The sequence below is a fragment of the Castor canadensis genome, chromosome 2 (genome assembly GCF_047511655.1).
Source record: "Castor canadensis chromosome 2, mCasCan1.hap1v2, whole genome shotgun sequence".
Classification (NCBI taxonomy): domain Eukaryota; kingdom Metazoa; phylum Chordata; class Mammalia; order Rodentia; family Castoridae; genus Castor; species Castor canadensis.
The window spans coordinates 108,082,385-108,095,210 of NC_133387.1; the positions used below are offsets into that span (position 1 = coordinate 108,082,385).

General features: G+C 46.8%; 1 protein-coding gene across 9 annotated transcripts in view; it reads left to right on the forward strand.

The window, feature by feature from the left end:
• Window positions 1-8,832, forward strand: part of Cobl (cordon-bleu WH2 repeat protein) — a 247,872-nt gene extending 239,040 nt beyond the window's left edge. For all 9 annotated transcript variants that reach the window (XM_074065488.1, XM_074065489.1, XM_074065487.1 and 6 more), the window contains one exon: window positions 7,515-8,832. In XM_074065488.1, coding sequence (XP_073921589.1) covers window positions 7,515-7,532 — 18 coding nt within the window. In that variant the 3' untranslated portion in view covers window positions 7,533-8,832. The remainder of the gene's footprint in view (window positions 1-7,514) is intronic.
• Window positions 8,833-12,826: the final 3,994 nt, after the last annotated feature.

Sequence of the window (12,826 nt, forward strand, 5' to 3'; positions counted from 1 at the left end):
AAAGTCACGGTATGTAGATTCCCTGCTTCTCCGAGGCACTCAGGGGAGGCTCCTACCCAGGCATGACTGGAAGAGAGCCTCCCTTGGTCAGGCTTTCTTGGGGCCAGAGTTGGGGGGTGCACTGTACAGTGTAGCTCTTCCTCTTCCCCCCAGCAAGGCTACCTCCTCCTTCAACTCAGGCCCAACTGCGGGGCAGGGGTCTCTAGGATATAGAACTTTCAGTGTGGAAAACCATTACAGCCCCAAGGTGGAATAGTTGGTCACCCTATCTGTAACTCAAGTGTCTCACAGGCAAGAATGCCATCTATGATAAAAATACAAAAGGGAAATTTTTGATGGAGCAGGAGTAAGTACCTTAAAATTGACTGTCATTTTTCCAGACAATTGAAATTAGTTTGCCCTTGTGGTGTGAATTGAATATCCCTGCCTCTGTTTGTGGCAGTCAGGGAAGTCACCAAGCCATCTAGTTTCCCTTCAGCTCCACAAAAGTGCCTGGCAGCTCTGCTGGGTGTGGTGAGCCCTGGCTTCTTCCTGGGACACCCACTCTTCACAGACAGTGTTCCATGCGCACTCAGCTCCCACACTCCTTTTTTCCCTGCAGTCATGCATTCATGGTAAAAGTAAACCAAAGTATGGCTGGCTGCCTTTGTTGACCAGTGTTACATGCATTATTTCAGAGGGCCTGGAATGCTCACCTTGTACCCTCTTTATCCATATTTATGTGTAAAACATACATGTGTCCAGAGTGTCACTCCATAGGCCTTTAAGAGGACCCTGTGTCCAGGGTTCAGACACAAAGAGAGTTGCTTGGGGCAGAAAGATGAATGAAGCATCATTATACACACAGAAGCTCTCTGCCTGAGAGAAGGAGGGTACAGGGTTTGTTGTTGACTGTAGGACCTTTTCAAAGCAAATGAAGGACCTGGTAAAATTCCCAAGCCATTTTCCCTACATGTTCTCTTTTGTCCCATAGTGGGCAGAGTGATCCCCTACTCCTCACCTGCCTTCAGAAGGAAAGGCTGTGGCTTTCATTTGACAGTTGGGTAGGTGGGGTCCTAAATGACTTCTCTCAGTCTTCCCTAGGTTGCACTGCCTCTGTGCCCAGACATCAGACCACCTCCTTAACGCCCCCATGGAACCAGGCCGAGCTCCTGCCTTGCAACTGGGCTCCCACTGCAGTGCCGGCTTTGCCACTGCAGGAATTACAAATGCAGACACACGTGGGTCATGCATCTTGGCCTTGCCAGTAAGCTCTATGGGAAATTATTAGACATGTGATGCTATCAGGAGTCCCCAAGCCAGAACAGGGAAACAACAACAACAAACCTCTTTCCATAGCCTAAGAGAACTCCAAGTTCCCAGGACTAGGGAATAGTGATTTATGTCAGGACAGAACCAACTGATGGGTACAGTTGCATCACACATTGAGTTTGGATTGCTTATTATGTAAGCCTTTGCTACATTCTGGTTATATTGGAATGGTTTCAAGGTATAGGGGGTCAATTATGTCTTTGGAACCTTTAGCACAGGATCATATGTCTAGTGACAGCTCTCCCAAGATACCTGTCAACCCTGCAGATAGAACAGGGGGAGCCTGTGGTAAGGCCTCCGAATGCAGGGACCACACTTGGGGGCTTCACAAATGCCATTCCCTATACTTCAGCTAATTCCTATTCTTCCTTCATGTTCTTCTATTAATGCCAAGCTCTTAGAAAGGCTCCCTTTGTCCCCAAGCTGGATTAGCTTCCTCCATTACCGCACCATAGTTTTTCCTTCAGAAAGCAAGTCACAGCTCGGATTTTTCCAAGAACTGGTGTGATTTTTATGAACGGTGGGTCCCCTTCCACAGTACAGGCTTCATGAGTCTTACTCATCATATGGTGAGCACTTTGCATAGTTCCTGGCACTGACTGGGTGTTCAGTCATGTATTGGAAGGGGGGATGGAAGGAGAGAGAGAGAGAGAGAGAGAGAGAGAGAGACTCATTCATCACATGCCATGCGCCTTGGCCCTCCTACTGCATCTTGTTGTCCATGTGCTCATAACTCATCTGTTTCATAATCATTTTAAAATCTTGCCAGGAATCCATTTCAAGCTGGAAGCACCCACCTTCTTCTTCTTTGGAAAATAAGATGAGTTTTGTGTATCTCCAGGCTTTCATCACTGGCCCCATTTGTATCCTGCAGGACCAGCCAGTGGCTGCAGAGCTGGCTCCCCCATGAGCTTTCATTGCCCAGGCTCTACCCGCCCAAGCTGTGAGAGAGGAAGTTAGCTAGAGAACTTTATTGCTTTCTTGGCTAGTGCATTAACATCCCTGAGCACTGGTTCCCTATCACCCCTGTTCATTTTCCCTTTCTCCCTGGCAGGCAAGGGAAGCAAAGTAAAACGTGAATATTTTTACACCTTGCTATATTGGCCTCTAGTTGCAAGCTGTGACCCTTCACTGATTTTATTTTTATCCAAAACATAAAGAGAATCTTTCAGGAAGCCTGAGCCTTGGGGGACGCCAAGGACGCTCCTGGTGGGATACTTCCACACTGCACTTTGCCGTGTGGCTCCTCCTCTAACCCCCTCGCACCCCCTGTGTATTTGCCCTGCCCTAAAATCGGCCCCTCGGTCAGGAAGCAGGCCCTTGACAAAAGAGATATCCCTGTATCACTCACCAGCCTGGGCTTTGTTGGTCATCAGCAGAGGCCTAAGCTACTCTGGTGGTTAACTGCATCTTTAATCTCTCTCTTGTGAAATTCTTGCCTAGCCAGGTTCTTTCCATGTTGTCCTTCTGCAGTTTCATTTTTTAAAGCAAATTTCAGGACTAAGACTTTCCCCCTCTGAAACATTTTCTTACTTCACTGAGAACTTTTCCAGTCTGGATGTCACCAGCCCATTGAAACTGGTTGTGGTAAGCATACCTTGCAGGTCTTCAACACAAGCACTGATTCAAGTGCTGTTGCACAGGGATCCTGCAATGCTGATGCTTGGCTGCCTGAGCCAAGCTAAGCATGGCTATAGCCTGTGAGAACAAAGGTCCCATCAGCTCCTTGTTCTCACTGTCTTGCCTTCTGATGTCCTTCACTGACCTGCCCTGAGAGATTTGTCTTGGCAAGGTGTAACAGCCTCCCCAGAAAGAAAGAGTTGTGTGCTGGCTTAGATGAGCCTCAGATCCTCTCTCAGCCTAAAGCCCCATCCCCAAACCTTCATATTGTCCTCACTAAACCCAGCTTCTGGGCAAGTGCTGTAGTTTGAGTCAGGAGTATTCCCCCAAAGCTTAGTCCCTAGGGCCTAGCACTATTGAGAGTTGATGGAATTTTTAAGAGGTAAGGCATGGGGAGATGTTTTCCCATCATTGGGGGATTCCAGACCCTTCTTTCTTTCCTGCTTCCCCACCATGAGGTAGACATCTTTGCTGTGCTACATGCTGCTGCCATGATGTGCCACCCCAGGCCCAAAGCCATGGAGCCAACTAGTTGTGGGTGAATGCCTTTAAGTCTGTGGGCCAAAGTCAGACTTTTCCCTGTCCTAGTTGGTTGTCTTTCAGGTATCTGCAACTGTGGCAGGAAGCTTGGACTGCACAGAGAGCTCAATAAAATGATGTGGGATGTTGTAGGCCACCCTCTGGAAACTGTAATGTGGATATCACTCTTATTTTACCAGTGAAAGAAATAGGGGTGAGAGAGAGTGAGAACGATCCAGGATGCAAATCCATATTCTTTTAAGTTTCCCACACATGCTTGTTTTAAATCTAGATTTGGATTTTCTTATATAACCCTAAAGGCAGCTAAAGGGCTTGTTGGGAACCTATCACTTTCTCTTGACTTTTGATAAACCCAGTTTAACAAGCACCATTTTTGTAGCTGCTGTTGTTATGCAAAGGATCATTTCTATCATTTTGTTATGAAAAATGTCAAAGTCATTTAAAAGTGGAGATAACTGTACAGTGACTACTGTTAGACCTCCCTAAGACCTTTCTATATTTGTTTGCTCTCATCTCTTTTCCATCTATCTACCCTTTTGCCTCCCAACACAGATTTGTTTTCAAACATCAGTACATACCACTCATAAGTCATTTAGTATGCATATTATTGGAACTTACTTCTTACAGTTGTTTTTCAGGTAATAATGTACATACATTGAGATACATACATCTTAAGGAACACATTTAACAGTCCTTACCCTCAACAAGTTTGAGTTTGATTTCAGACTAAGCATTAGAGGAAGAATAAAACTGAAACAAAAATAGTTTTGTAGGATTCACAGTTGTCAGGATTGTGTGTAGTGTATGTATCTACAAATGTGCACATACAGATTTTGAATGGTTTATGGCCTCCAGTTCAAGGGAAGGGCTGTGCTGCACACAAAGGAGGGCTGGAGAAGGGAGAGTCTGGGTGGAGTGAGAAGGCTCTCCACTAACCCACAGCAGTAGACATGATACTGACAGTGCCAAAAGAAAAGAATGAACAAAACAAAACTTTAAAAATATGTTCAGTTCTCCCCTGCTTAATAAGATCCCTGGGAACTTCTGCTTCCCACCAAAATATAGTTTCAGGGATTGGGTTTACCATCCATCCTCCCTGAAACAACCAATCAGAAAAATGTGACTGTCAAGTCCTGGAAATCAAGTAACAAGGTGTGCTAATCCCAGAGAGACATAAAACCAGGGCATGCAGCCTGGGAGTCCCACCCCTTCCTGCCCTGGAAATGTCAGTGCCGTGTGCAGGCAGGGGAGTGACAGAGGCCCGTAGACTTCTGGTTGAGGAGCAGAGCTGCAGTCTGGGGAGACCAGAACAGCTGAAGTGTGCAGAGCAGATGCCAAAAGAGCTCCACTGGCCTGCAAGGGCCCACTGGAGGGTTTAGCAGATCAGTGGCCAGCCCATGCAGGGTGGGCTTCAATAGAATCACTTGGGAGGACTGGAAAGGAAGCACCCAGAGCTCTCACAATAAGGCCAGGAATATTACCTGTTTCCATCAGCCAGACCAGAAAACCTCATACCTCATACTTCTTGGGCCTGGGTAGAAATCTTGGGAGGGTCTTACTGAAGGCAACAATTTACATGGCCTCTATGCTGTCCTCCAACTCTTCAAAACATCACTCTAAAGGATCAAGCTATTTCCAAATAACTAAAAGTCAAGGATATTTGTAGGAATACAAAGTTAGCTGGCATGCAACAATGTCTAGCATTCAATCAGAAATTATCAGGCAAGGCTGAGGTTGTGGCTCAAGTGGTGGAGCACCTGCCTGGCAAGCATGAGGCCCAAAGTTCAAACCCCAGCACTGCAAAAGAAAGAAAAATTGTCCAAGCCAATGGGTAGGACAACATGAAACACTTGAGGCTCAAGATGAATCAGAACCCCTAAAGTGAACACAACTGTTAGAACTGGCAAGTGAGGATATTAAAACTGTTAATACAACTATAAAGTATACAAGGAACAGGTATGTTCTCTGACTGCAGCAGGATTGAATTAGAAATTAATAACAAAATGTCCTCATGAAAATCCCCAAGTATTGAAATAACATAGTTCTAAGTAACCCTGAGTAAAAGAAAAAAAAGTCAAAGGGGAATTAGGAAGTATTTTTCAATAGATGTACTTAAACACACATAAAATGTGTGCAGTATCACTAAAGCAATACCTAGCAGAGGATTCCATAGTATCATGTTATCCTGTTAGAAAAAGAAAGGTCTACATGAGTCTGCTGCACTTCTACCTTAACATACTAGAAAAAAAAAAAAGCAAAAAGTAAGCAGAAAAAATAGTCAAGGTCAGAGCAGAAATCAGTGAAAGAAAAGAAAAATAATAAAAGAAAATCAACTAAACCATAACTTGTTCTTTAACAAGACCAGCAAAATTGATAAGTTTATAGCCAGACTTAGTAGAAAAAATGAAAGAAGACAGTTTGGTAAAACCAGGAAGGAGACAGATAACATCACACTGATTCTATAGATATTAAAATAATATTATCAGCCAGGCACAGTGACTCATGCCTGGAATCCCAGCTACTTGGAAAGCAGAGATCTGGAGGACGGCAGTTCGAGGTCAGCCCAGGCACAAAGTTCAGGAGACCCCATCTCCATCAGTAGAAGCTGAGCGAGGTGGCTATGTGCCTATCATCCCAGCAAAGCAGGAAGCAAAAATAGTGTGGAGTGCAGATGTGAGGGAGGGATCTGAGCAGGGGCTGTGGAGGAGCATGGAGGAGCAAAGAAGGCCTCAGTGGGCAGCATCACCCCTCCATGAGCGGGGATGGATGGAGATGAAGGAGCAAGACAGCATTCAGAGGGCTGGCACAGCCCACTGCTTGCAGAAGAGGAGACGCTTCATAAGTGGTAGCTGTTATCAGGGCTGCCGCCTTCCCCTGCTCTCTCCCAAGCTTTATCTACAAGGCTGCCCCAGGAAGGGGACCCGCTGAATGTGGGGGTGCCTGAATTCTATGGACGCTGATGGAGTGGGGAGGTAGGACTGCTGGTCCTCATGAAGACAGAAGGCATTTGAGCAGTCAGAGGTCCTCTGCACTCTTCTCAGGAGTCCTGAGGGAGTTACTACTTAGAGGCATTTGATTAGAGGCAAGTTACCCTCTCTAAATTTCAGTTTCCTCATCTTTGTAGTAGAGGCAACACCCATAACAATGGCAGTCAACACCCATAACAATGGCAGTCATATGTCACTACCAGCTTGAGCTGATGTTTGAATCAGCTAAGGCTATGCAGTGCTGGCAATGGTATCCACACATGGCAGGCACACAGGACTACTCTAGTTCTGTCAGTGGTGTGGTAGTGTCATTCGTGGTGAGAGAAACGTGTTCATGGCCTTGAAGGTTCACTTTGGGTAACCCACTGAAGAAAAGTGAATCATGGTACTCAAATCACAGTCTAATTCAGTCTAGAATGTTCTGAAATCAGTGACACACCAGTGAGAAAGCCAGCATTCCTCTCACACCGGAGACACTAGAGTGTTTCCTTCAAAAACCTTGGATTTAGATTTCTGCAGCTGGGCTCCACGGGAGGATGCAGGGTTGAACTAACAGTGACCCTTTGACCTTTCTCCTCTAGTGGAGTCACACGCAACAAACTCTTGCTCTGCACTTGGGATTTCTGCATGCTGCAGGTGGGGTGGTGGGGTGAGCGCACTACGATACCTGCCTCAATGAGTCGTCCTTCCAGCAGTGAGAGGCAACACTGTTGGACACCATGACAGGCTGGGGTAATGGGAGGGAGGGAGGCACAGGTAGCTCTGGGACAGTGGGAGCGTCTGCAGTGCTTCCTTTGCAGTCGGAGCGGGGGTGGGGCACAAGTTCTTCATGTGTAGCCCACACCCAGCCAGCCAGAAAGCTTTAAAGTGTACTTTTCTTTTGGAAAGACTACTCCTGGGGTCTGTAAGTCGGATGGCTATCAGACTAGAAGATCTCAGCGTGTTCTGAGAGCACTCTACAAAAATGTCCATGTATATCGTGCCTCTTTGGCACCTGACCATCTACAGCCTCAGCTGTCTGCCCAGCTTGAATAACTGTACCCATGTTCACTGCAGGTGCCCTTGCTCGTGTGAATCATGCACTACAGTCACATGCCTGCAGAAACCCTCCTGTAGGATGCCAGAATCATCACCCAAGGGACCCATGAGGCCGGTAACATCAAGATGTGGTGTCACTTTCTTGTGTCCAGGCCAAAGCGCACCCAGTGGATTTTTGGTGTTCCTGCATCGTGGTTGGAAAGGGGAGGCTGTGTTGCTATGCGGCTTGTGTGCCAAGGAAACGTGTTTTCCTCTGAACACTTAGTGTTGCCAATAAACTATTCTTGTTGGCAGGTTAATGGGAACATAAACGCTGGAGCCCAACAAGGGCACTAATTATGTTTATGGGACAGTGAGAAGAATCATGCCTTAGATTGATTTTGAACCTTTGAGACTTTGACTACACAGGGATGGTTAAAATCATTTACTTGTTTAAAATTGTTTGAACACTAAGGGGGAAAAGCATAAATCAACAGAAGCAGTTGGAAAACTACTTGCCTCGCACAATGCTATGTGTTTTGGGGGTAAGAAGAGAGTTGAAAGATGTTTGCAAAGATGACCTTTGCTGGGTAATAAAAGTTTTAGATTCTTCTATTCCTTTTTTCTGCCACTTTTTCTATTAGAATATATCAATTTTACAAAATCAGTTAGATACTTATTCCTCAGATATTTGAGGCCAATACCTCACAGAAGGTCTCAGGCCATGATCTGACCATCCAAGCTTTGAAAAATCAACAAGTGCCACCCAGCATAATAGCCCTACTTGATTGTGTAAACACGATCTTCCCAAGGTGGCAGAGATCCCCAGGGGGGCTGTGAAGTACAGCAGGCCACCCTGAGGGAACCTGTGTACGGAGCCCAGGGACTTCACTGGGAACCTTCTGAAATCCTGCAGAAGACAAAGTTGAGGGATGCTGGGTGCCCTCATGTCACAGACAGTGGGTCCAAGATACACTTTATACTTCATGGCTTGGATTTGATCTTGCATTTCCCCTCACAGTGCCCTGTATTCTATGACAGTCATCTTGTAGCACATGGTGCTCAGTCACCAATATTTTTAAGAAAGTGTAGCCACAGCAATAGGTTTACATAGGTATCTCTAAAAGTCTTCATGATATGGAGAAAACCCAAGAAAATCAAGAGTGAAAAATATGATGAAATCCTTTTAATGTTTCACAATTGTTTCAGGTCTGGGCATTAGGTAGCATGGTAACTTTACATTGTCTGATTAACATTGCTAAACTTTCCCAGTGAGGCAAGAGCTACCGGCCAATTGCTCTTAATCACAGCTGTCTCCTGTTTCTTTTAGTGCCACAAATAAATGAAGATCAAATCATGTAAGTGTTGTGTGGATTTCATTCTCCTATGCAGAATGGGAAGGCGGGATTCATTTATTCAATCAACAATTGTTTTGGCTGCTGTGCTAGCCAACTTTCTATCACTGAGACAACATACCTGAGGTAAGCAGCACAGGAAGAAAGATTCATTCTCGCTCATGGTTTCAGAGGATTCAGTCTGTGGTCACTTGACTTTGTTGCTTTGGGCCTGTGGTCGGTAGCACAGTGCATTCCAGCAGGAGTATGTGGTAGAGAATGCCATTCACCTCATGACATTCAGGAAGCAGAGAGTGGAAGGGGCCTGAGTCCCCTTGTCACCTTAAGGGCACAGATCAGTGGCCTAACTTACTCCCACTGGGCCCCACCTCCTAAAGGTTCTATCACCTCAGGTTGGAAATCAAGTCTTCAACAGGAACCTCCTTAAAGAACCTTCTAGATCCAAACTACAGCAACTGCCTACTCTATCCCTCTGGTCACTGGGCTTCACCAGATTACAAAACACAAAAATCCTCCCTCATTGAGGTTAGGTGACAGCATAGGAGACTAGTCATAAATACAGCAGCTAAGCAAAATGTTCAGTATAGTAGGGTGCTGATTAGTGCTAAGGAGAAAAACACCAAAGAGTCATACAGGGTCATGTGGATGGCCTCAAGGAGAAGGCAACATTTGATAAAACCCTAAAGGCAATGGGAAAGGAAACCATGGTGGGTACATAAGTACAGAGTCAGAAAAGGTGCAAAGGCCCTGAGAAAGGATTTTGCCTTGAGTGTTAGCCGAACAAGAAGGAGGTTACTGTAGAAGATGGGAACAGAAGCAAAAATGCAGTTTTCCTGGCCTCTGCCCCCCAACTGTAACTCTCCATGCACTGCTTGGAGCCCCGACTTCTCAGTGAAGCCTTGCTCTCCAGCTGGGTCATGAGAGTGGCAGACAGAAGAGACCCAGAGGTAGGTCTTGGGAAGGAGAGGGCTCCCTCACCTCTGGTTTAATTTGCTCACATGTGGAGGGGTCAACTTTATGCCAAATTTTTTCCTTGTGGAAATTGTGTTATGTCTGCACCTCAAACCGTGCAGAACCCTTGTTTTTGAGGTGTGAAATGTGGGATAATTGAACCCTACTGGTCCACACTTCAGATCATCTTAGTAACACCAAGCGGTGTTGAAGCACCACCTTCCAAATGAGTAAACCAGAGACTAAGAAGATTGAGCAAGTCTGTCATGTGGTTCTCATTCTTACAACAACCCTTGATAGCTCCCTATTGCCATGTTAAATCTGAACTCCATCCTCAACCTATAAGACTTAATAGCGTAGCTCTCCCCCAACCCTGCCCCAGCCCCAGCCCCAGCCTAGGCTGCTCCACCTTAGTCTTCTGTCAGTATGTGTCCCCCGTCCTTATTTCCTCTGTCAGGAGCGCCTGGCACCGCCCATCAGCCTCCCCTTTAGACCAGAAAACCCAACCCCATCCTAGATGCTGCCTCCCTTCCCCCATGTGTCCCCACCTGCTCTCCCCTCCTTGCTGTTTGCCTTGACCCTCATCTTGGCCTCTATTAACTCACCTCACAAACCTCGTTCCCCACCTCTGACTCTTCTAGCTGCAGATGCCTCCCCACGGCCAGGAAGCAGGAAAAGGCCAGGTTCATACCTGTTATCCCAGTGTAACTGTGAGTCACATTATCTCTGTGCCTCCAAGTTCCCAGTGAAGATAATAAAATCCATGGTGTCTTTTATCATCTGGTTCAATAAAGAGGCAGTGAAATGAGCCTCCTGGGAGGCAAAGAGAAGCCAAGCAGACTTGGAGCCCGGCTCCTTGATGTCTGATATGTCAGTCCCATTTTTCTCTCTGCCTCTGCCTTGGAGTTATTCAATTAAACCTAGAAGGAGCCCACACAGTTCCTTCCTGTGCTGGTGACCAGAGCCAATGCCATCCAGACACTTCCCTGAAGGACCTGGCTGCTAAAACCTGCCCATCACCTTCCAGGGACTCTTTCATGCCTCAGGTTTAGATGGGGAGGTCATTTGCACGCTGCCAGTGCTTTCATGTTGCCTCTTCAATGCTGGTACTCCTAATGTCCCACCCTGGCATCTCTTTGTAACCTCAAACAGTGCCAATACAGTCCAACTCTTTGTTCCCAAGAGCCTCTTGCCTCAGCCTCTCTGAAATCTTATCTACCTCTTATCACCTCAAAATGATACAGCTTCCTGACAGTCTGGCCTCTTCCTTCCTCTGACCCCAGAGTTAACTGTAGGTGGCACTTTCAGGCCCCCAGGTTTCGGGTTGGACAGCTACCTCCGAAAGGCAACTGCAGAGGCCCATGCACTAGCCACCCCTAAATGTCTACATCACACTTCTCAATTAGTTTGGAACTTAAAAGGAATAAAACATCACATCCATCACAGGAACAACATAAAAAAGAAAGGAAAGATAGAAAAGGGGCAAAGAGAAAGACAAAGCCCAGCACCCAATCTGCAGCAAGCTCACTTCCCCCATGTTCACGGTCAATGGCTTCATTATCCTTTCTTGTCTCACACACATGAATGAAAAACGGGACCGGGTAAGCATGTGATGCCCCAGTCCATCCCTGGGCACATCCCACCTCAGTTGCATCCTGAAGAAAGTCCCATGACCTTTGCATGCACAGTGATGTCACCAAGTACACATGGGCCCAGATGACATTCTGGAATCTGATCCCATCAGTGATCCTTCCTCAGGATGCTGTCCTCTCCTGGACTCCACAGAGCTTCCTGGCTCTGAACCACACAGAAGTTTCCAGGGCTGGAGCACCTCCCACATTGTGGTTGTTGAGGACATGCTGGCTGGGTTCTGATGGCCGGCAGAGATAGATTTGCTCTCGGACACATGGGCCTGGAGGTTCTGACTCCTTCCAGCATTTGCCCCACAGTGCTTTAGTAAAGTGGAGATGCACTCACACTTTTTTCCTTGAGAACTCATTTTTATTTCCCATAATGCACCACCACCAGAAGGTAGGAGGAGAGAGGGCTGGGAAGGTCCAGGTGGAAGAGGGTGACGCTGGTGAACAGGTGTCCAGGATAAGCTAGGAAGGAATGAGAGAGAGTGGGAAGGAACTTCCCAGTGGCCAGACCCATCTGCAATGTGGTTCTGCCCAGGCGTGCAGCTGCCTCTGCCATCTTTAGGATTTCATTCTAAGATAGGTCCTCTCCAGGTGTGTGAAAGCATTTGGGCTCCTCAGTTGGATGCTGGTAAGACCTGCGTCCAAGTCCTAAGGCTGCTACATCCATTCCCTCCTTCTTCCTTCCCTTCTTTCCTCTTTTCTCCCTCATTCCGTCCTCCTTACCTTCTCCCTTCTCTCCTTCCTTTTTTCCTTCTCTCCCTCTTGCTTCCTTTCATCCTTCCTTCTCATCCTTCTTTCCTTCCCTCTCCTCCTTTCCTCCTTTGCTTCCTTCTGTTTTTCCTTCCAACTAACACTGAGAGAACTTCTTTGAGATAGTCTCTGTGATGGGTGCTGAGTAAACAAGTAGAATTCCTGCCTTCTCATAAGCTCACCAGGAGTGGAATCACATGGAATTTCTGTCCCAGCAAGTGTGACAAGCACCCCAGGAGAATAAAGACACAGGGGAGAGGCTAGGGATTCTTTCTGGAGGAAGGGCTGGGATAGAAGCTGCTGAGTTGAGCTGAGATCAAGGGTAAATAGAGCTTAGCAGTATGAAAAGGGCAAGGAGTGGCTAACCAAAGGGAGCAATGCTTGGAGATGTCCAGAAGTCAGGTGGGACACAGGCCAGGGAAAACTCAAAGTTTGCCTTGGGGGTGCCCCAGGGTAAAGGTTCTGCCACAGAGACCTTCCCAGGATGGATACTGCTGCCTCCCACTGCATGTGTTTTACTTGGAATGCAAATGTGTTCAAAGCAAAAGGATCAAGAAGCAATTAACTTGGTTGGCACCTGCTGGGGAGTGGTTTGGCCCTTTTCCCAATTGGGGCGCCTGTTAAGTAACTGCAGGTGGCAAGAGCTTGCCCAGAG